Genomic DNA, 25,199 nt, shown 5'->3' with positions numbered 1-25,199 from the left:
CTGCAGAGAGAATTGAGTAAGAGAAGGAGAAGGCGGGTGGCATAAAAACCGAAGAAGTGAAGCAGTCAAGTTTGTTGATGAGACCAAATTGTTCAGATTGGTTATAACAAAAGTGGATTGCGAAGAGCTCCAAATGTATATTTCCAAACTGGATGTATGAGCAGTAAAATGACAACTGAAATTCAATGAGTGAAGTGATTTCAATTTGGGCAAAAAAATGTCTTAATTTAACTTATAAAACTATGGCATTTGAACTAGTGCTGAATGACCAGGAATGAGATCCTGGGTTGGCTCATTCATGCATCATTACTGATGCCAGAGAAATGGTAACATGGACAGATGACAGGCACCCATTCACCACTCATAAAATATGTGCCGCCATGTCAGCATTCTTCACCACCACCACCATGTGGTTGGTGTGCTACTGTTACCTCACACATGTTTCATTGACCTGTTTCAGATATTTACACTTCCTGCATTCTAGTTGTTGGCTTGCATGGCAGACAAACGCTATGGAGATACAGCTTCCAATCTCCATTCTCTGGGTCAATTCCAACCAAGGGAATGTTGTGAGGATTCAAGGGGAGCAAAGAGAACTCAAAAAGCCAGCCTATGTTTCATTGATGAAAGGTGGTAAAAAATGTGAAAAATAAACTTGTCATGCCTATTGCTCATTGGAAAGAATATCTGAAGAAGTGTGCATGCATGTGAAAGCTCATACCAAAAACCAACTTAGTTTGTCTTTAAGGTTCTACTAGAAGGATTTTTTACTTTTTATTTTGTTTTGACTATGGCAGACCAACGTGGCTACCTACCTGTAACTGGAAAGAATATAGTCCTTATAGTTTTTCTATATCCCAGTTGTCTGAAAGCTGTACCTCTCAAATCTAGATTTTGCGCGCTATTTTATTTTCCCATGAAATAATGCCACTTTATTCACAGAGTGTTATCAAAGTTCTACCAACACATTCTTGCCCTGGTGTTTGCGATTGATGAGATCAATGGGAACCCCAAGGTCTTGCCCAATGTTACGCTCGGGTTCCACATCTATGATAGCTACTATGATGCTAAGATGACCTACCGCACCACTCTGGATCTGCTGTTTAACTCACATACTTTTGTCCCCAACTACAAATGTGGTTACCAGGAAAATGTAATAGGAGTCATTGGGGGACTTAGCTCTGAGGTCACCTCGTGCATGGCAGACATCTTGGGTCTTTACAAAATTCCACAGGTAGGAATATTATGGTTATCAGAAAATTGAGATTTCACACCATAATTCACTCTCCAGCTCTCTTTCCAGCAGGAATATATTGATTCATAAATTTGGAGTGGTATAACAGGGACAATTGAAAGGAACTAAATGTATGGATTTTTTGTTGAACATATTAACTAGGAATGCTTTCCATAAGTCTTGGGAAATTCTTTCTCTGGGGAACTATGCTGTTTCTGCAGAATGTTCACATTCAATGTCTAATTGAAAACCATGTTTTCTAGTTACTGTTCTGTCATTCGGCATTTGGGAGACACTTCTAGCAGTGCCAGTATTATATGGTGTTCTTTTTTTAAAATTTCATTTTAGTTCTTTTGTTTTTTGCTGGACGTGATTGAGAAGGTATTTTTGTGTTTTACTGATATTTTATTTTGAGGTGTAGAAAGCAGCAAATTAAAAAAGAGTAAATGCTCTCCTATACTTGAAGTAAAGTAACATCTACAGGTAGGAATCTGCTTTGATTACGTAATAATGGGAATAACAGGAATCTACAGGGCAGGGGAATGAGCAAGATTTTGCATTTATTTTTTATGTAAATGTGGGTGGGTGTTTTCCATAAAATCAGTATATTGGAGATATATGGAATTAATAGGTTTGTTATGGAGATATATTGGATTAATAGGTTTGTTATGAATTCTTTAACTCAGAATGCTTGGGCTTCTCCTTTTACAGACTTCATATGGTTCATTTGGAGCAGGCACAAATCATCAAATTAAGTTCCCTTCCTTTTACCACATGGTTCCTAATGAAGATCTTCAGTATCAGGGACTTATCCAATTATTTCTGCATTTTGGATGGAAATGGGTTGGGCTCATCACTCCAGCTAATGAAGCTGGGGAATGTTTCTTGAATACCATTGAACCAATGCTTTTCAAGAATGGGATCTGTTCAGCATTCACAGAAAGAATTGAATACCATATCCATTACACTGGTAACATATATGATATGGTGCGTGACAGAAGTTTTGTTTTGCCAGCTTTCATTAGAAGCACAGCAAACACAGTTGTTGTATATGGAGAATGTGCATCTCTTATATGGTTGTCATATGCTCTAAACATAATGAAGGTAGCTCAGCTCATATTTCCTCAGTCCAAAAAGAACTTACCTGAAGGAAAAGTATGGATTACCACAGCTCAAATTGATTTCGTAACATATGTTTTTCAAAAACTTATTGATGTTAATATACAAATGTTCCATGGTGCTATCTCCTTTGCAATTCATTCCAAGGAAATTCATGACTTCCGATATTTTCTGCAGAATGTAAATCCTTCCTTGGAAGATGGAAATGGTTTTATCACAGGTTTCTGGGAAGAAGCATTCGGTTGTTCATTTGCAGACTCAACTAAATCAACAGAGAATGCTAAGCATTGTACCGGAGAGGAAATGCTCGAGAGCCTTCCTGCGCCATTTTTTGAAATGAGCATGACCAGCCACAGCTACAGTATCTATAATGCTGTCTATGCTTTGGCACATGCCTTACATAGGCACTTGGCTGTATCCAACAGCAAAAGAATGGAGGCTGCAGGCAGACGATCTCCTCAGAATATAGAGCCTTGGAAGGTAGTGTTTGCTGTAACAAAGAGTTTGGTTTACAAAGTGTTCACATTGTGCACTGTCTTGATATTTTATGTGAGTTGGTAAGGTAAAGGTAAAGGGACCCCTGACCGTTAGGTCCAGTCGCAAACAACTCTGGGGTTAAGGTGCTAATCTCACTTTCTTGGCCGAGGGAGCCGGCATACAGCTTCCGGGTCATGTGGCCAACATGACTAAGCCGCTTCTGCCGAACCAGAGCAGCGCACAGAAACACCGTTTACCTTCCCACTGGAGCGGTGCCTATTTATCTACTTGCACTTTGATGTGCTTTTTAACTGCTAGGTTGGCAGGAGCAAGGTCAAACAATGGGAGCTCACCCCGTCGCGGGGATTCGAACCGCCAACCTTCTGATCAGCAAGCCCTAGGCTCTGCGGTTTAGACCACAGCGCTACCCACATCCCTTGTGAGTTGGTATTTAGTTATAAATAGTGGCTAAATAACATCATATATTTCAAGAGTTGGAATGAATGCTGTTCCTATATTTCAAGTGGCATTTGATTAGACAATTGTTGAAGCTTTGGAGCGGGTAGTACTGTTGAGTGGATAGTAACAGAAATCCAAACCAAATTTGGTGTGGCTTAATTGTTTAAATGCATTTGCTGGGAAGGTCTGTCTGTCTTTAAGGCTTTATTCCAATGGCATGATTATCACGATGACTGGTAGATTCTTATCTACTGCAGCCTTCATCCACCTTCACAGCCATTGTAACACAACTGCTTGTTATCATCAACCTATTCTGCCATTGAAGACTTCTTGGATCATTCTTTGTCTAGCTCTTCCCCTATAATAATAATAATAATAATAATAATAATAATAATAATAATAATAATAATAATTTATTATTTGTACCCCGCCCATCTGGCTAGGTCTCCCCAGCCACTCTGGGCGGCTTATGACTTTACTAGCTTGGGTGACCCTACTGGGAGTACAAGCCCCCTAACGGCTTTGTTCACAAGGGTCACAGGAATGAGCAGGTCCACTCACCAAGACAAAGTGATGATCCAGTGAGTGAGAAATTACTTGTATAATTGCATTTGGTACACAACTAGGTAAAGGTACCCCTGACCATTAGGTTCAGTCGCAGACGACTCTGGGGTTGTGGTGCTCATCTCGCTTTTTAGGCCAAGGGAGCCAGCGTTTGTCTGCAGACAGCTTCCGGGTCAAGTGGCCAGCATGACTAAGCCGCTTCTGGCAAACCAGAGCAGCGCACGGAAACACTGTAAACCTTCCCGCCGGAGCGGTACCTATTTATTTAGTTGCACTTTGACGTGCTTTCAGACTGCTAGGTTGGCAGGAGCAGGGACCGAAAAACGAGAGCTCACCCCATCGAGCGGATTTGAACCGCCGACCTTCTGATCAGCAAGCCCTAGGCTCAGTGTTTTAGACCACAGCACCACCCGTGTCCACCGTAAGCTAAAAGAGAAAGAAAATTAAAATCAAGCACATTCTCCACTTGGCACACTTGTGATGTTAACATAAGAAAGGAAAAAGGCAATTGCATTCCCTTTCTGAATTCCTTAAGAGCTTTCAAGCTCACCCAATCAAACTTTGCAAACCTTTCGCCAGCTTTCTCTGCACTGCCACAACCAGGAAAAGCAGCAAGAAAAGATAGATTTTGTTCTGCAGAGGAGAAGGGAGCCATTGGGGAAATTGGGCAATGGAGCAGTTTGATATTGCACTAGATAAGTTAATCATCCATGATACCATTTTTTTTAAAGTATATTTAAAATCCCATATACCTCAATGAATACACAAATGGGTAGGGGCAGCATCCAAGAATAACAAACTGCAACTTCTCAATTAACTGGTATTGAGGTTAAATATTGTCATCCAGAGAGATTGTTCAAAAGCTCTGAAAATTTGCTTCTAAAATGTCCTGTTATCCAGGTGTATAAGGAGATCCTCTTCATGCTCATTTTAACAATGACTTAACACTTCCAATGGAGTCTTCTGACCAAAGGTCTTTAATCCACTTTTGAATGTATTCAAGTGATAAGTTAGAATAGCATTGGTGTGCCTAAAATGAGACAGCAATCATTTGATTTAGCAGGCAGTGAAAAAAATTCCTGCTTACAAAGAATTTGCTTCAACATATCCTACCTGATTTCTATAATGGAGACTTTTGAAAGGCCTCCTCGAATCTAAAGGAAGATTCCTACTGAGTTGCAAGCTTTGCTCCTTAAGCAAAACATAAATCATTGGGAGGTTTTGTCATAACAATAACTTTTTAAAACCCAACAGTTGTCATGTCCACTACAGATATGATCCTTAGACCATCTTACTCTTAGAGGTGAGATATTACACGGAGAAGCAATTGCAAAGATTTTTATATGTCCCTGACCGGTACCAATTATGCAAGAACAAATCATCACACAATACTGATTAAAAAGTGAAATGGAAAAGGGGCATAAAAGAAATCTTTTAACATGACAGCATGTAACTTTTCCTCCATATGTGGTGTGTGTGGTATAACTCCTTCATTTTCAGAAAACAAGAATGGTTCTGCCAATTCTACACTGTCACAAATTATACTTTGAATCAAAACTTTATAACCCCTAGTTATAACGATCTTGAATGCATCTAGCAAAGCTGTTCGACAATCTTAATCAGAATGTTATAATACTTTATAGAACTTTTGATTCTCTTTCCACCTAGCTCCACTCATTCCTACAGAAGATCTCATTCAACAACTCTGTTGGTGATGAAATTACATTAAATGAACGTGGAGAATTAGCAGCTGGTTTTGATATTACAAATTTGATCACTTTCCCAAACAGATCCTACATCAGAGTCAAAGTGGGAAGGCTGGATCCTCAGGCCCCTCCAGGAAAAGAGCTCACCCTTAATGATGGACAGATTAAATGGCACAGGGGCTTGACTCAGGTGAGGGGGGAAAATTCTCAAATGCCAACATTCATGGTTATCCAAATAAAGTGGGATGCAATGAAAAGAAGGAGGCTTTTTTCATTTAGCACCTGATTAAATGTGAAGTAGACTTTAAGAAGAGAAAATCAATATGTAGATGGATAGTATTTTAATAGAGAGAATCTCTATTTGAACAATGAGCTTTGCTTGTGCAAGCATACTTGCATATGAGTTTAAGAGATCCTATTTATTGTCCAGAGCGGGTCCTCCATTAAAAGAGGGCACGTGTTGAGGTGCGACCTGGCCACCTGACCCAGTGTTGTGGGTGGGTAATCCTGGAACAGCCACAACCCCTGATAGGTGGGTCCCGTGTTGTTTGGGTGCAATCTGACCAATGGGGTTCTGAAGAAAAGGAGCAACACGGGATCTATATAACCCATTCGAGGCTTACGAGCTTCCTCTTTGGGGCTATCACATCAGAACACCCTTCCACTTCTCCCTATATTTAGGGCTTGCGCTTGACCTTGCTATGCCGTCATATGTCGCCTGCTTTTGGGGCAGGGGCACGGTAGGAATTTTCCCCACTTGGCTGATTACCTGGTGCCATTTGGGTTTCACCTGCTGCATAGCAAATCGTCACAACTTGTAAGTTGCGGATAGGCTCTGTTTCAGGTGATAGGCGTGGCACATGACGTGGCCCCACCTATGCAATGAAGGATATTCCGGTAGAGGAATCCAGGGATTCACTGGTTTGGCGATCCCCGGAAGGGGTTCAGCCCGCGCCAGAGTCCAGGGGACATCAGGGCAGCTGATTGGTGCTCCTTCCATCAGCTGTCCCTGGTGTTCATCCTTGGGCTGTCCTATGAACGTGGCTCTGGGACAGTGCTGCCTGCATGGGTGCCTGGAGATAGTCAAACCAGAACCTATGCAACCACTCACTTGATTGTAATCAATAAGGTAAATGTAAGGGACCCCTGACCATTAGGTCCAGTCGTGTCCGACTCTGGGGTTGTGGCGCTCATCTCGCATTACTGGCCGAGGGAGCCGGCGTACAGCTTCCGGGTCATGTGGCCAGCATGACAAAACCGCTTCTGGCAAACCAGAGCAGCGCACGGAAACGCCAATTACATTCCCTCCAGAGTGGTACCTATTTATCTACTTGCACACTGACGTGCTTTCGAACTGCTAGGTGGGCAGGAGCTGAGACCGAGCAACGGGAGTTCACCCTGTCAGGGAATTCGAACCGCCGACCTTCTGATCAGCAAGCCCTAGGCTCTGTGGTTTAACCCACAGCGCCACCAACGTTCATTATGTAATCAATAAAGTTGTGGCCTAGATTCTGCCAAAAACCAAACCACATATGTGACTCCTGTGTGAATTTATTTTGGGGAAAGGTAAAAGGTCTAAACACGCAACTCATGTTGACTGCATTCTGCTTGGTATGAGATATTATATTGCATAGGATATGGAAATTCCATTTTTGTTTATTGCATATTTGTAAGCCACCAAGGAGTAAGCAATGTCCTTTAAGGAATACCGTAAGGTCTATCACTAAATAAACAAATGAACCACAATACAAAAAAGAGCAGCATGCTCAGAAGACATCTCACACTGAGAAGGACCAATTGGTATCAGAAAGTGTTGTTAGCCATTCTTGTATGTGAAATCCCTGAGGCAGATCTCCAGTTAGTGGCATCAGATAGAATGCTAAGCTTGTTACACCACTGCTTGGGCTTAAAATGAACATTATAACCCTCTTGAGTTTATATGATGCTATGCAGCTGTTTCTTATCCCATTGTATGTCCCACCTGTGCAAATATGGACCATATGTTTCACATTATTTTTCCTATTCCTTATATATCACCTGGTTAATACCGCCCAGACATTTTAAAATAATAATAATAATAAATTCTTCCAACATTTTAGGATAGGTGCCACCCCTGTCAGTATGTAATGACAACTGCCGTCCTGGTTATGGAAAGAAAAAGAAGGAGAGAAGTAAATTTTGTTGCTATGATTGTGAAGCATGTCCCAGCGGGATGTACTCAAATGAAAGGGGTGAGAAATGTTACCTTAAGATAGACCAAAATGCACAATTTATTTAGCCAACCCTGAGGTCCTTAAAATTTTGTTGTTGTTAAAATTCTGGTGCGGGAGAGGGTTAAAGAATGGATATTTAAATTGTTCTTATTGTTTGCAATATAATCTTTAAAACATCCTGAAGGAAAATATTTAAAAAGGAACATGATACAATTTACATCCAAATTCTACTAAATTCTGATGGAATAGAAGTGATGGTCACTCCACGAAGAAGAAGGCAGTTTGGGGAGAGAGTAAATGTCTCACTCAGTGGACCTCTTTTGGCTCACAAGATTTCAGGTGTAATATTGGTCTCATTTCACTACAGAGCATCTTGTGATTCTAAGAAAGAGGAGGAGGGCCACTAAAACATAGGGATGTCCTCTATGTAGAAATTCCAGATTTGATGCATGAGAATTATTTCTGAAATATCTCAGGAAAAAGTCTTGGCCTAGAAGTTTTGAAGGCTGTCCTGGTAAAGAACATTAGCTAGGTGAACTCCTGATGACTAAAATTCTCAAGAATTGTCTTTGTAATTTTATTATGTCTTTTCAGACATGGAAACATGTATCAGTTGCCCACCAAATAAGTATCCAAACCAAGACCAGGATAATTGCATTCCAAAGATACTAAACTTTCTGGGCTTTGATGAAACTTTAGCCATCATTTCAACTTCCTCTGCACTATTGTTCTCTCTGATCACAGCTCTAGTGTTGGGCATCTTCATTAAGCACAAGGACACCGTGATTGTCAAAGCCAACAATAGAAGCCTCACTTACATTCTCCTTGTGTCCCTCCTCTTGTGTTTTCTCTGCTCCTTGATGTTCATTGGAACACCTAAGCAGGCAACCTGCCTTCTACGACAAACAGGTTTTGGCATCGTCTTCTCTGTTGCCCTCTCTAGTATCTTAGCCAAAACCATATCAGTGGTTCTGGCATTCATGGCTACCAAGCCAGGATCCACAATCAGGAAGTGGGTAGGCAAAAAACTGGCTTATTCCATAGTCTTCTCTGGCTCCATTATTCAAGTAGGGCTCTGTGGTCTTTGGCTGGCAACTTTCCCCCCATTCCCTGATTTGGACATGCAATCAATGAGTGAAGAAATTATATTGTTATGTAATGAAGGGTCCGTCCTCATGTTCTACTGTGTTTTGAGCTACATGGGCTTCCTGGCTACTGTCAGCTTCACTGTGGCCTTCCTAGCCAGGAAGTTACCTGACAGTTTTAATGAAGCCAAGTTCATCACCTTCAGCATGCTGGTCTTTTGCAGTGTTTGGATCTCCTTTATTCCAACTTACCTGAGCACCAGAGGAAAATACATGGTGGCTGTGGAGATCTTCTCCATCTTGACTTCTAGTGCTGGATTACTGGCTTGCATCTTTTTCCCCAAATGCTACATTATTCTTGTGAGGCCTGAGTTGAACACCAGAGAACATCTAATGCAAAGAAAGATATAAATAATAGAAGAATTTGTGGTTCCATTATTGTTCTCAGTTTTCAACACTGACACGTCAGAAATGTGAATGATTGAGGACAATGTGACCAAATTAAACTATTTCAGCTTTTTGTGCTCTGTTTCTGGTCTGCAATATTGTTGTATGTTGTTGTAAGAAGCCAATCTGACCAAATGAGGCAAATGTTCACATCAGCTTCAGAGCTTCACCTGAAGTCAGTAAAATTCTGAAAGAGAAACATCAACATTATTCTATAGCTATTCTGATCAAACAGCTGATATGAATGAAGAGTAGAGAGTATTAATATTAGAGCTGTTGTTGTTTGGACTAAGTGATATATAAATTATTTAAGAATCTAAATAAAAAAGCTATGTTACATTTCTGAGGCCTGAATTCAACAATAGAGAGTAACTGATCGAGAGAAATATGTACTGTATATTCTGGTGTATAAGACTACTTTTTAATCCAGGAAAATCTTCTCAAAAGTCGGGGGTCATCTTATATGCCAGGTAGATAATCTGCAGTTGAGTATATCTCAAACTCCATATTTTAACTGGAAAAGTTGGGGGTTGTCTTATACGCCCAGTCGTCTTATATGCCGGACAATATGGTAAATGAGAGTTGTGTTTGTAGTTTCACTTATGTTCTTGGTATCAGTCTAGGAACATGAGGTATTACAAGTGTAAATTGGAATCCCCATGTGTGTCCACAACCTACCTAACCCCTAAAACATAATTCCTTGTGAGATGTTTTGCTGGAGTCAACTGGGCACAGCTCTGAAAATCAGCCCAAATTACATTATGTCCAGAAATGAGCTCTCACAAACTGAACTCTTCCCCACAGTTTTGGTATATTAGAAAAGATTGATTAGTATAGTGCAGAACGTATAGAACTGAGGTCATCAAACTACAGCCTGCGGACCGGATATGCCCCACCAGGCTCCTTAATCCGGCCTGCGAACTTTGCTCCTGCAGCCAATCAAAAGCCACAGACACCTCTGGACGGACGCTGACGCTGACACAGCTTCTGATTGGCTGCAGAAAATTGGCGGAACCTCTGGGCGCCATCCCTTCCTTCCCACTGAGGCGGCAGAGCAGGAGGAAGCAGCGGCGGTGTGGATGCTGTCTCCACTGCCCAGGACAGCGGCATCTGGGCGGCGCCCTTTCCTTGCCACTGAGGCAGCCAAGCAGGAAGGAAGCAGCAGTGGCACAGAGGCTGCCTTCGCTGCCCAGGCCAGTGGCATGTGCTCTGCGCTCCAGCAAGACAAGACTCTTGTCTTTTATTTATTTTCCCCCTGGCATTAGTAGAATTGGTGGAGGGGCTTTTGGGAAGGGGTGGCTTTCAGGAGGCGGTGGGTCCGGCCCCCCACAAGGTCTGAGGGACAGTGGATTGGCCCCCTCCTGAAAAAGTTTGCTGACCCCTGATATAGAACCATGTGGGCATTTAAAATAATACCCTCAGTCCAGAAGCTACAAAGGTTAAAGGCAGTTAATTGGAGCCAGTGTGACAATAGATACATTCACTTTTTGTTCAGCAATAAGGACCAAGATTGCTTGTCCACTGACACACTCAATGGGCCTTTTACGACATCAAAGAAGCCCATAAACAAATATCACTGTATTAATCACCAATCCAACCATGTCCTTTAAATATACTGAATCATTTAAGAAATGGGTTGAAATGGGTGGGTGATGGGAACTGCAGCAAGACCTGGAGCACATTGCATGGACTGTTACTGATGGGACCACCCATCAATAGTGAGTGCACTGCCATAGAGGTTCCCATGCCTACCAAATTGCCTCTGACAATAAAAATATATTGTTTCTAAACTGACTAGGTGTCATGATTTACTTCATTTCCCAGCGTCCCTACGTGCTGGAACAGTTCCAGCACTGTTCCCAAGATCCAGTTAGTGGGGTGGCAAAAGTGTCCCAACAAAGTCACATACATGAGAGAGTACAGGAGCCCCAGTAGTGGCAAACTAACAAACTGGGGGAAGGCTAGGGCTGGCTCAACTCTAAAAATACTGTATTTTGATAGAGGGGTTTTTAGGGAAATGGCTGGTGCCTGTCTATCAATGGTTTCATAACTGTGGGTGTATTGTGTCAGCAAGAAGTTTGGACTAGATAACTTTGGAGAACCATTCCTAATCTATAACTCATTGAGATGATAAATATGTTTACTTGGCTGTTCTGCTAATGATGGAGTCCTTTAAAAATTGCAAAAAGTGATGATCTCCCCTGTAATTATTAAAATTACAATAATTAATTCTGCTAGCCAAAGCTCTGAAAGACAGAATGCGGAGTGGCGGAAGAATCAACAAGAAAGTCCCAAATATTTACAGTATCCCCCTGTTCCATAGACAGTTAGAATAATGCAGGTTAGAGAGGCCAGGCTCTGTGATTATATAGGTCACGTTTTAAACCACTGCATCTTATTACCATTCAAGGCAGGTCTTTGTGAAAGCATTAAAATTAATGATAAGGTGCATACATGTCTCTTTAAGCAGTCTGCTGCCTCTAAATCCATCCTGTTCCAATCAGGCTGATGATATTGATATTGCAGAGAGGCAAAGAAGAGTCCATGAGCAGAATCATGCTGCTGTTGCTTCTCTTGCTATTCCCCATCATGGTGTGCCGAGTGCATAGTGCTAATTTTACTACAACTAGTCCTGTACCTATTCCACATGAGTGGTATGAACCAGGTGACCATGTCATTGGTCAGATAGCATCTTTTATCCGCTACATCCTCCCCAATTTTTTATTTAATATACACCCCACTGAAGTCTTGATTGAGAACCCACTGTAAGTATATAGTTCTTAATATAATTTCATTCATGCTTTACATTCTAATATTTGACTGAAATATACTTTGCTTCGAATGAATAGTTTTAGAACTACAAAGATTTGACAGCCTGTATTCATTTGAATGATTTGATAGACTGTATGAGAAACATCTGTGCATAAAAGCCACGTCTACACTCTCACTTGCTCTCACTTGGACATTAGGAATCCTTAAGATTTAGTGATTCAATTCTGCAAAGAGAGGATTGAGTAAGAGAAGGAGAAGGCGGGTGGCATAAAAACTGAAGAAGTGAAGCAGTCAAGTTTGTTGATGAGACCAAATTGTTCAGATTGGTTATAACAAAAGTGGATTGCGAAGAGCTCCAAATGTATATTTCCAAACTGGATGTATGAGCAGTAAAATGACAACTGAAATTCAATGAGTGAAGTGATTTCAATTTGGGCAAAAAAAAAAAAAGAAGTCTTAATTTAACTTATAAAACTATGGCATTTGAACTGGTGCTGAATGACCAGGAATGATATCCTGGGGTAGCTCATTCATGCATCATTACTGATGCCAGAGAAATGGTAACATGGACAGATGACAGGTACCCATTCACCACTCATAAAATATGTGCCACCATGTCAGCATTCTTCACCACCACCACCATGTGGTTGGTGTGCTACTGTTACCTCACACATGTTTGATTGACCTGTTTCAGATATTTACACTTCCTGCATTCTAGTTGTTGGCTTGCATGGCAGACAAACGCTAGGGAGATACAGATTCCAATCTCCATTCTCTGGGTTAATTCCAACCAAGGGAATGTTGTGAGGATTCAAGGGGAGCAAAGAGAACTCAGAAAGCCAGCCTATGTTTCATTGATGAAAGGTGGTAAAAAATGTGAAAAATAAACTTGTCATGCCTATTGCTCTTTGGAAGGAATATCTGAAGAAGTGTGCATGCATACGAAAGCTCATACCAAAAACCAACTTAGTTTGTCTTTAAGGTTCTACTAGAAGGATTTTTTACTTTTTATTTTGTTTTGACTATGGCAGACCAACGCGGCTACCTACCTGTAACTGGAAAGAATATAGTCCTTATAGTTTTTCTATATCCCAGTTGTCTGAAAGCTGTACCTCTCAAATCTAGATTTTGCGCACTATTTTATTTTCCCATGAAATAATGCCACTTTATTCACAGAGTGTTATCAAAGTTCTACCAACACATTCTTGCCCTGGTGTTTGCGATTGATGAGATCAATGAGAACCCCAAGGTCTTGCCCAATGTCACTCTTGGGTTCCACATCTATGATAGCTACTATGATGCTAAGATGACCTACCGCACCACTCTGGATCTGCTGTTTAACTCACATACTTTTGTCCTCAACTACAAATGTGGTTACCAGGAAAATGTAATAGGAGTCATTGGGGGACTTAGCTCTGAGGTCACCTCGTGCATGGCAGACATCTTGGGTCTTTACAAAATTCCACAGGTAGGAATATTATGGTTATCAGAAAATTGAGATTTCACACCATAATTCACTCTCCAGCTCTCTTTCCAGCAGGAATATATTGATTCATAAATTTGGAGTGGTATAACAGGGACAATTGAAAGGGACTAAATGTATGGATTTATTGTTGGACATTTTAACTAGTAATGCTTTCCATAAGACTTGGGAAATTCTTTTTCTGGGGAACTATGCTGTTTCTGCAGAATGTTCACATTCAATGTCTCATTGAAAACCATTTTTTCTAGTTACTATTCTGTCATTCGGCATTTGGGAGACACTTCTAGCAGTGCCAGTATTATATGGGTTTTTTTTTTAAAAAAATTCATTTTAGTTCTTTTGTTTTTTACTGGACATGATTGAGAAGGTATTTTTGTGTTTTACTGATATTTTATTTTGAGGTGTAGAAAGCAGCAAATTAAAAAAGAGTAAATGCTCTCCTATACTTGAAGTAGAGTAACATCTACAGGTAGGAATCTGCTTTGATTCCGTAATAATGGGAATAACAGGAATCTACAGGGCAGGGGAATGAGCAAGATTTTGTTTTTATTTTTTATGTCAGTGTGGGTGGGTGTTTTCCATAAAATCAGTATATTGGAGATATATGGGATTAATAGGTTTGTTATGAATTCTTTCACTCAGAATGCTTGGGCTTCTCCTTTTACAGACTTCATATGGTTCATTTGGAGCAGCCACAAATCATCAAATTAAGTTCCCTTCCTTTTACCACATGGTTCCTAATGAAGATCTTCAGTATCAGGGACTTATCCAATTATTTCTGCATTTTGGATGGAAATGGGTTGGGCTCATCACTCCAGCTAATGAAGCTGGAGAACGTTTCTTGAATACCATTGAACCAATGCTTTTCAAGAATGGGATCTGTTCAGCATTCACAGAAAGAATTGAATACCATATCCATGACACTGGTAACATATATGATATGGTACGTGACACAAGATTTGTTTTGCCAGCTTTCATGAGAAGCACAGCAAACACAGTTGTTGTATATGGAGAATATTCATCTCTTCTATGGTTGTCATATGCTCTAAACATAATGAAGGTAGCTCAGCTCATCTTTCCTCAGTCCAAAAAGAACTTACCTGAAGGAAAAGTATGGATTACCACAGCTCAAATTGATTTCGTAACATATGTTTTTCTAAAACTTATTGATGTTAATATACAAATGTTCCATGGTGCTATCTCCTTTGCAATTCATTCCAAGGAAATTCATGACTTCCGATACTTTCTGCAGAATGTAAATCCTTCCTTGCAAGATGGAAATGGTTTTATCACAGGTTTCTGGGAAGAAGCATTCGGTTGTTCATTTGCAGACTCTACTAAATCAACAGAGAAAGCTAAGCATTGTACCGGAGAGGAAATGCTGGAGAGCCTTCCTGCGCCATTTTTTGAAATGAGCATGACCAGCCACAGCTACAGTATCTATAATGCTGTCTATGCTTTGGCACATGCCTTACATAGGCACTTGGCTGTATCCAACAGCAGAAGAATGGAGGCGGCAGGCAGACGATCTCCTCAGAATATAGAGCCTTGGAAGGTAGTGTTTGCTGTAACAAAGAGTTTGGTTTACAAAGTGTTCACATTGTGCACTGCCTTGATATTTTATGTGAGTTGGTAAGGTAAAGGTAAAGGGACCCCTGACCATTAGGTCCAGTCACAAACGACTCTGGGGTTGCGGCGATAATCTCACTTTATTGGCCGAGGGAGCCAGCATAGAGCTTCCAGGTCATGTCGCCAACATGACTAAGCCACTTCTAGCGAACCAGAGCAGCGCACAGAAACACCGTTTACCTTCCCACCGGAGCGGTGCCTATTTATCTACTTGTACTTTGATGTGCTTTTGAACTGCTAGGTTGGCAGGAGCAAGGACCAAACAATGGGAGCTCACCCAGTCGCGGGGATTCGAACCGTCAACCTTCTGATCAGCAAGCCCTAGGCTCTATGGTTTAGACCACAGTGCTACCCGCATCCCTTGTGAGTTGGTATTTAGTTATAAATAGTGGCTAAATAACATCATATATTTCAAGAGTTGGAATGAATGCTGTACCTATATTTCTTTTTTTTTAATGAAAATTTATTGGTTTTACAACAAACAACAGACGAATATAACACCCACATTAACTCAACACCCAACTAAAAATAGAAAAATACACAAACACCAATAATTCTTCTTCTTATGCTGTAAAAAAAAAAAATTTCTTGGTTGAATCTTGGTACAGACTTCCCCTGCCTTTTCACCTTCGGTTCTAATCCCAAATATTACTTTAATAACATCATATACCATCATAATCTTAAAAAATCAAAAATCTAAAGTTAGAATCTAAAACATTCTTCTTAACAAATCTTGTTTTATAATAAACAATATTTTCCCATTCTTAACTTAACATAGATCGAATCATATTATAACTTCATATTAATTCCACACAAGATTCTAATTCTTATCCCATTATTTTCAATATAAATCATAACAAATATCTTCATTCACTATAACTGCTGTTAATAACAAAAATTTAAATACCTCTTTTCTTTATCTAAAACTTAAAGTCTTGACACACCGGTTTCAGGTTATCATAATAAATCCCTTTTTCCTTTTTACCCTTAGTACAGCTCACCCTATCCCCCTTCTGTCCATTTTCTTTGGTCGTCTTGCTCCAGAGCCGCTCCTCGAAGTGACCTTTTTCTTTACAAGTCCACAGATCCAGACTAAGTCCAAAGCAGTCCTTGCATAGAACATCAGGGTACGCACCTTTTCTTCCGGCCTCTCCAGTTCGTCGTCACATTCTTCTTTTATTTGTAGACATAAACATAAAATTTTCGCCTTCGCTCCCGAGCTCTCACCTCGAGAGTTAGATATAACAGTTTTCTCCATCCTGGGTCTGCCACCCCCAAAGGACGATTCATTTCTCCGGAGTCGCCATATCATTCCATCCTGTTGTTCAATCAACCCCTTCAGTTCCGTGCCAAGGTTCTCTTCCAATGCAGCCATTTCCTGTAAAGTCTCCTCTGTGGGATATAACTTTTCTGACATATGACAGTTCAATATTTCCAATTTTCGGTTGAGCAGTTCCAGTTTCAATAAAATAATCCTTTCTTCATCACTCATTTCACGGTTCGTAACCAAATCAAAAACAAAGCCAAGCATGGCAGAAGCAGGCATAGGTGTCAAGTTACAGTTTCGATTTTCAGACTTCTCCATCTTAATACCAGTAACTTTCCATTCAGTCACAGTCCTTCGCAGCCATTTTCCCTGAATCCAGGGCGCAAGAACCACAAATTTTAAAAAGAGATATTGTCCCCCAATTTATTCCCCAGAGGGAAATCCAGAAAGTCTCACTTGTCAAACTTCAAGTACTTTGTAGCCATCGCTATAACAGCAGTCTCTTAAACTGGTTATTTTCTATCCCCCGAAGGGAGGGAGGCAGGCTTCCTTTCCAAATATCACCCGGGTCGTCAAAAAAGCACAAAAGCAAGTCCGATCCAATACTCATGGCCACCGGGTTTCTTAGGCTCCAAATTTAACAGGTAGAACATTGACGCTCATCGCGGGGGCAACCGCCGCTCCGCGTCCCGGTTGGGGCATGTCCCCTGAAGCCCGGCTCCGTTGTCCCTTCACCCCCACTCCCCCTTTACAGGGGGAGCGAGGGAAGGGTTCGGAGCCACAGTGGGCATAGCCGGGGAGCCCAGGGTGCGGGACGCTCTTCCCGCACCCCACCGGAGCCCCGCTTTGCGGTAGCGGGGCTCCAACCCCCGGGACGGACTGGGTCGCCTCGCAGCCGAGGCAACCCACGACCGCTCCGCAATGGCGTTGCCGCCGGAAGTCGCTGTACCTATATTTCAAGTGGCATTTGATTAGACAGTTGTTGAAGCTTTGGGGCGGGTAGTACTGTTGAGTGGATAGTAACAGAAATCCAAACCAAATTTGGTGTGGCATAATTGTTTAAATACATTTGCTGGGAAGGTTTGTCTGTCTTTAAGGCTTTATTACAATGGCATGATTATCATGATGACTGGTAGATTCTTATCTACTGCAGCCTTCATCCACCTTCACAGCCATTGTAACATACTGCTTGTTATCATCTACCTATTCTGCCATTGAAGACTTCTTGGATCATTCTTTGTCTAGCTCTTCCCCTATGACTTTACTAGCTTGGGTGACCCTACTGGGAGTACAAGACTCCCAACGGCTTTGTTCACAAGGGTCACAGGAATGAGCAGGTCCACTCACCAAGACAAGGTGATGATCCAGTGAGTGAGAAATTACTTCTATAATTGCATTTGGTACACATTAGGTTCAGTCGCAGACGACTCTGGGGTTGTGGTGCTCATCTCGCTTTATAGGCCAAGGGAGTCAGCGTTTGTCTGCAGACAGCTTCTGGGTCAAGTGCCCAGCATGACTAAGCCGCTTCTGGCAAACCAGAGCAGCGCACGGAAACAGTGTAAACCTTCCCGCCAGAGCGGTACCTATTTATTTAGTTGCACTTTGACGTGCTTTCAGACTGCTAGGTTGGCAGGAGCAGGGACCGAACAACGAGAGCTCACCCCATCGAGGGGATTCGAAACGCCGACCTTCTGATCAGCAAGCCCTAGGCTCAGTGTTTTAGGCCACAGCGCCACCCGTGTCCACCGTAAGCTAAAAGAGAAAGAAAATTAAAATCAAGCACATTCTCCACTTGGCCACCTTGTGATGTTAACATTAGAAAGGAAAAAGGCAATTGCATTCCCTTTCTGAATTCCTTAAGAGCTTTCAAGCTCACCCAATCAAACTTTGCAAACCTTTCACCAGCTTTCTCTGCACTGCCACAACCAGCAAAAGCAGCAAGAAAAGATACATTTTGTTCTGCAGAGGAGAAGGGAGCCATTGTGGAAATTGGGCAATGGAGCAGTTTGATATTGCACTAGATAAGCTAATTATCCATGATACCAATTTTTTAAAAGTATATTTAAGGTCCCATATACCTCAAAGAAAACACAAATGGGTAGGGGCAGCATCCAAGAATAACAAACTGCAACTTCTCAATGAACTGGTATTGAGGTTAAATATTGTCATCCAGAGAGATTGTTCAAAACCTCTGAAAATTTGCTTCTGAAATGTCCTGTTATTCAGGTGAATAAGGAGATCCTGTTCATGCTCATTTTAACAATTTATCACCAGACTTAACACTTCCAATGGAGTCTTCTGACCAAAGGTCTTTAATCCACTTTTGAATGTATTCAAGTGATAAGTTAGAATAGCATTGGTGTGCCTAAAATGAGACAGCAATCATTTGATTTAGCAGGCAGTGAAAGAAATTCCTGCTTACAAAGAATTTGCTTCAACATATCCTACCTGATTTCTGTAATGGAGACTTTTGAAAGGCCTCCTCGAATCTAAAGGAAGATTCCTACTGAGTTGCAGGCTTTGCTCCTTAAGCAAAACATAAATCATTGGGAGGTTTTTGTCATAACAATAACTTTTTAAAACCCAACAGTTGTCATGTCCACTACAGATGTGATCCTTAGACCATCTTCCTCTTAGAGGTGAGATATTACACGGAGAAGCAATTGCAAAGATTTTTATATGTCCCTGATTATGCAAGAACAAATCATCACACAATACTGATTAAAAAGTGAAATGGAAAAGGGGCATAAAAGACGTCTTTTAACATGACAGCATGTAACTTTTCCTCGATATGTGGTGTGTGTGGTATAACTCCTTCATCTTCAGAAAACAAGAATGGTTCTGCCAATTCTACACTGTCATAAACTATACTTTGAATCAAAACTTTATAACCCCTAGTTATAACGATCTTGAATGCATCTAGGAAAGCTATTCAACAATATTAATCAGAATGTTATAATACTTTATAGACCTTTTTATTCTCTTTCCACCTAGCTCCACTCATTCCTACAGAAGATCTCATTCAACAACTCTGTTGGTGATGAAATTACATTAAATGAACGTGGAGAATTAGAAGCTGGTTTTGATATTACAAATTTGATCACTTTCCCAAACAGATCCTACATCAGGGTCAAAGTGGGAAGGCTGGATCCTCAGGCCCCTCCAGGCAAAAAGCTCACCATTAATGATGGACAGATTAAATGGCACAGGGGATTGACTCAGGTGAGGGGGGAAAATTCTCAGATGCCAACATTCATGGTTATCCAAATAAAGTGGGATGCAATGCAAAGAAGGAGGCTTTTTTCATTTAGCACCTGATTAAATGTGAAGTAGACTTTAAGAAGAGGAAATCAATATGTAGATGGATAGTATTTTAATGGAGAGAATCTCTATTTGAACAATGAGCTTTGCTTGTGGGAGCATACTTGCATATTACTTTAAGAGATCCTATTTATTGTCCAGAGCGGGTCCTCCATTAAAAGAGGGCACGTGTTGAGGTGCGACCTGGCCACCTGACCCAGTGTTGTGGGTGGGTAATCCTGGAACAGCCACAACCCCTGATAGGTGGGTCCCGTGTTGTTTGTGTGCAATCTGACCAATGGGGTGCTGAAGAAAAGGAGCAACATGGGATCTATATAACCCATTCGAGGCTTACGAGCTTCCTCTTTGGAGCTATCACATCGGAACACCCTCCCACCTCTCCCTATATTTAGGGCTTGCGCTTGACCTTGCTATGCCGTCGTGTGTTGCCTGCTTTGGGGGCAGGGGCACGGTAGGAATTTCCCCCCACTTGGCTGATTAGCTGGTGCCATTAGGGTTTCACCTGCTGCGTAGCAAATCGTCACAACTTGTAAGTTGCGGATAGGCTCTGTTTCAGGTGATAGGCGTGGCACATGACGTGGCCCCACCTATGCAATGAAGGATATTCTGGTAGAGGAATCCAGGGAATCTCTGGTTTGGCGATCCCCGGAAGGGGTTCAGCCCGTGCCAGAGTCCAGGGGACATCAAGGCAGCTGATTGGTGCTCCTTCCATCAGCTGTCCCTGGTGTTCATCCTTGGGCTGTCCTATGAACGTGGCTCTGAGACAGTGCTGCCTGCATGAGTGCAGGGAGATAGTCAAACCAGTACCTATGCAACCACTCACTTGATTGTAATCAATAAGGTAAATGTAAAGGGACCCCTGACCATTAGGTCCAGTCGTGTCCGACTCTGGGGTTGCGGCGTTCATTTTGCGTTACTGGCCGAGGGACCCGGTGTACAGCTTCCGGGTCATGTGGCCAGCATGACAAAGCCGCTTCTGGCAAACCAGAGAAGCGCACGGAAACGCCGATTACCTTCCCGCCAGAGCGGTACCTATTTATCTACTTGCACTTTGCTGTGCTTTCGAACTGCTAGGTGGGCAGGAGATGGGACCGAGCAACGGGACCTCACCCTGTCGGGGAATTCGAACCGCCGACCTTCTGATCAGCAAGCCCTAGGCTCTGTGGTTTAACCCACAGTGCCACCCACAGTGCCACCCTTATGTAATCAATAAAGTTGTGGCCTAAATTCTGCCAAAAAACAAACCACATATCTGACTCCTGTGTGAATTTATTTTGGGGAAAGGTAAAAGGTCTAAACACGCAACTCATGTTGACTGCATTCTGCTTGGTATGTGATATTATATTGTATATTCCATTTTTGTTTATTGCATATTTGTAAGCCACCATGGAGTAAGCAATGTCCTTTAAGGAATACCGTAAGGTCTATCACTAAATAAACAAATGAACCACAATACAAAAAAGAGCAGCATGCTCAGAAGACATCTGACACTGAGAAGGACCAATAGGTATCAGAAAGTGTTGTTAGCCATTCTTGTATGTGTATTCCCTGAGGCAGATCTCCAGTTAGTGGCGTCAGATAGAATGCTAAGCTTGTTACAGCACTGCTTGGGCTTAAAATGAACATTATAACCCTCTTGAGTTTATATGATGCTATGCACCTGTTTCATAACCCATTGTATGTCCCACCTGTGCAAATATGGACAATATGTTTCACATTATTGGTCCTATTCCTTATATATCACCCAGTGTTGGGTTAATACCTCCCAGACATTTTTTAAAAATAATAATAATAAATTCTTCCAATATTTTTGTATAGGTGCCACCCCTGTCAGTATGTAATGACAACTGCCGTCCTGGTTATGGGAAGAAAAAGAAGGAAAGAAGTAAATTTTGTTGCTATGATTGTGAAGCATGTCCCAGCGGGATGTACTCAAATGAAAGGGGTGAGAAATGTTACGTTAAAATAGACCAAAATGCACAATTTATTTATCCAACTCTGAGGTCCTTAAAATTTTGTTGTCGTTAAGATTCTTGTGCGGGAGAGGGTTAAATAATGAATATTTAAATTGTTCTTATTGTTTTCAATATAATCTTTAAAACATCCTGAAGGAAAAATATTTAGAAAGGAACATGATACAATTTACATCCAAATCCTACTAAATTCTGATGGAATAGAAGTGATGGTCACTCCACGAAGAAGAAGGCAGTTTGGGGAGAGAGTAAATGTCGCACTCAGTGGACCTCTTTTGGCTCACAAGATTTCAGCTGCAATCTTGGTCTCATTTCACTGCAGAGCATCTTGTGATTCTAAGAAAGAAGAGGAGGACCACTAAGACATAGAGATGTCCTCTATGTAGAAATTCCAGATTTGATGCATGAGAATTATTTCTGAAATATCTCAGGCAAAAGTCATTCGGATAGAAGTTTTGAAGGCTGTCCTGGTAAAGAACATTAACTAGGTGAACTCCTGATGACTAAAATTCTACAGAATTGTCTTTGTAATTTCATTTTCTCTTTTCAGACATGGAAACATGTATCAGTTGCCCACCAAATAAGTATCCAAACCAAGACCAGGATAATTGCATTACAAAGATACTAAACTTTCTGGGCTTTGATGAAACTTTAGCCATCATTTCAACTTCCTCTGCACTATTGTTCTCTCTGATCACAGCTCTAGTGTTGGGCATCTTCATTAAGCACAAGGACACCGTGATTGTCAAAGCCAACAATAGAAGCCTCACTTACATTCTCCTTGTGTCCCTCCTCTTGTGTTTTCTCTGCTCCTTGATGTTCATTGGAACACCTAAGCAGGCAACCTGCCTTCTACGACAAACAAGTTTTGGCATCGTCTTCTCTGTTGCCCTCTCTAGTATCTTAGCCAAAACCATATCAGTGGTTCTGGCATTCATGGCTACCAAGCCAGGATCCACAATCAGGAAGTGGGTAGGCAAAAAACTGGCTTATTCCATAGTCCTCTCTGGCTCCATTGTTCAAGTAGGGCTCTGTGGTGTTTGGCTGGCAACTTTCCCCCCATTCCCTGATTTGGACATGCAATCAATGAGTGAAGAAATTATATTGTTATGTAATGAAGGGTCCGTCCATATGTTCTACTGTGTTTTGAGCTACATGGGCTTCCTGGCTACTGTCAGCTTCACTGTGGCCTTCCTAGCCAGGAAGTTACCTGACAGTTTCAATGAAGCCAAGTTCATCACCTTCAGCATGCTGGTCTTTTGCAGTGTTTGGATCTCCTTTATTCCAACTTACCTGAGCACCAGAGGAAAATACATGGTGGCTGTGGAGATCTTCTCCATCTTGGCTTCTAGTGCTGGATTACTGGCTTGCATCTTTTTCCCCAAATGCTACATTATTCTTGTGAGGCCTGAGTTGAACACCAGAGAACATCTAATGCAAAGAAAGATATAAATAATGTAAGAATTTACAGTTCCATGATTGTTCTTAATTTTCAACACTGAAACATCAAAAATGTGAATGAATGTGGAGGACAATGTGACCAAATGAAACTATTTCAGCTTTTTTGTGCTCTGTTTCTGGTTTGCAAAATTGTTGCATGTTATTTTAAGAGGCCGATCTGACCAAATGAGGCAAATGTTCACATCAACTTCCGAACTTCAACTGAAGACAATGAATAAATAAATTTATATAACGATAACTACTCAAACTGCTGGAATGAAATAAAAAAACAACTAGAGACTTTGAATAGATTACACCTATCATTTTTAGGCCGTATTTCGGTAATTAAAATGAATGTTTTGCCTAAATTACTTTACTTGTTCCAAACATTGCCAATCATAGGTAAGACGAGGAATATTGACAAATGGCAAAAAGAAATTTCAAAATTCTATGGAGTGGCAAAAGACCCAGAGTAAAACATAAGATATTAATTGACACGTTAGATAGAGGTGGGTATGGTCTCCCTGACTTGAAATTGTATTATGAAGCCTCTTGCCTACTCTGGTTGAAAAAATGGTGCACATTAAAGAATTGGGACGTCTTAGATCTGGAAGGGTATGACACCCATTTTGGGTGGCATGCCTACCTTAATTATGGCAAAACAAAAGTCCATAAAAGCTTCTCAAATGATCTAATAAGAAATGCACTATATTTGGTGTGGAGCAAATACAAAAGATATCTGGAACCCAAAACACCAAAATGGATCACTCCCTTAGAAGCTACCGCGGTAAAAAAAAAACAAAAAAACCCGAATAATATAAAAGAGAAGTGGACAACATACAACATATTGTTAAAAGAAACGGAATATCAGTCCAAATTGAAAAAATATGAGGAGATAAAAAATTATCTTTTTAGCTGGCTAGATTACTTCCAAATTAACAAAGTTTACAAACAAGATAAACAAGTGGGTTTCGAAATCGAACCCTCAAGATTTGAAAGGGAATTATTAAATTGTAAAACTAAACTAACTTCTCGAATATATAAACTCCTCTTAGACTTGGAAGTAATGGATGAGACAGTCAAAGTCTCAATGATAAAGTTTCTTATCCCATTGTATGTTCCACCTGTGCAGATATGGACCATATGTTTCACATTATTGTTCCTATTCCTTATATATCACTTGGTTAATACCGCCCAGACATTTTTAAAAAATAATAATAATAAATTCTTCCAACATTTTTGGATAGGTCCCACCCCTGTCAGTATGTATTGACAACTGCCGTCCTGGTTATGGGAAGAAAAAAAAGGAGAGTAGTAAATTTTGTTGCTATGATTGTGAAGCATGTCCCAGCGGGATGTACTCAAATGAAAGGGGTGAGAAATGTTACGTTAAAATAGACCAAAATGCACAATTTCTTTAGCCAACTCTGAGGTCCTTAAAATTTTGTTGTCGTTAAAATTCTGGTGCGGGAGAGGGTTAAAGAATGGATATTTAAATTGTTCTTATTGTTTGCAATATAATCTTTAAAACATCCTGAAGGAAAAATATTTAGAAAGGAAGGCAATACATTTTACATGCGAATTCTACTAAATTACGATGGAAACGAAGTGATGGACACTCCTCTAAGAAAAAGGCAGTTTTGGGAGAGAGTGAATGTCTCATTCAGTGCACCTCTCACGGTTCAGAAGATTTCAGCTGTAATATTGCTCTCATTTCACTACAGAGCAGCTTATGATTCTAAGAAAGAGGAGGAGGACCACTAAAACATAGAGATGTCCTGTATGTAGAAATTCCAGATTTGATGCATGAGATTTATTTCTGAAATATCTCAGGCAAATGTCTTGGGCTAGAAGTTTTGAAAGCTGTCCTGGTAAAGAACATTAGCTAGGTGAACTCCTGATGACGAAAATTCTCAAGAATTTTCCTCACACTTTCAAATTCTCCTAATCATTTGTCTTTTCAGATATGGAAACATGTTTCAGTTGCCCACCAAATAAGTATCCAAACCA

The 25,199-nt window shown here is 40.9% G+C and overlaps 2 protein-coding genes across 2 annotated transcripts; both read left to right on the top strand.

Annotated features, from left to right (window-relative positions):
- Positions 1 to 4,609: 4,609 nt before the first annotated feature.
- On the top strand, positions 4,610 to 9,285 carry LOC117058829 (vomeronasal type-2 receptor 26-like). The gene is made up of 2 exons (XM_033170204.1): positions 4,610 to 4,625; positions 8,367 to 9,285. The coding sequence occupies exons 1-2, from the start codon at positions 4,610 to 4,612 to the stop codon at positions 9,266 to 9,268; spliced, it is 918 nt and encodes a 305-aa protein (XP_033026095.1). The 3' UTR covers positions 9,269 to 9,285.
- Positions 9,286 to 22,248: 12,963 nt separating this feature from the next.
- Positions 22,249 to 23,247, top strand: LOC117058801 (vomeronasal type-2 receptor 26-like). Its single transcript, XM_033170169.1, has one exon. The coding sequence runs from the start codon at positions 22,302 to 22,304 to the stop codon at positions 23,199 to 23,201; it is 900 nt and encodes a 299-aa protein (XP_033026060.1). The 5' UTR covers positions 22,249 to 22,301; the 3' UTR covers positions 23,202 to 23,247.
- The last annotated feature ends 1,952 nt before the right edge of the window (positions 23,248 to 25,199 follow it).

Source organism: Lacerta agilis, chromosome 14 (genome assembly GCF_009819535.1).
Source record: "Lacerta agilis isolate rLacAgi1 chromosome 14, rLacAgi1.pri, whole genome shotgun sequence".
NCBI lineage: Eukaryota > Metazoa > Chordata > Lepidosauria > Squamata > Lacertidae > Lacerta > Lacerta agilis.
This window is presented reverse-complemented; position numbering and strand designations above follow the sequence as displayed.

What these genes read in the sequence shown, in the direction of transcription:
- LOC117058801 (XM_033170169.1), top strand. Translation starts at nt 22,302, where the DNA reads ATGGAAACATGTATCAGTTGCCCACCAAATAAGTATCCAAACCAAGAC.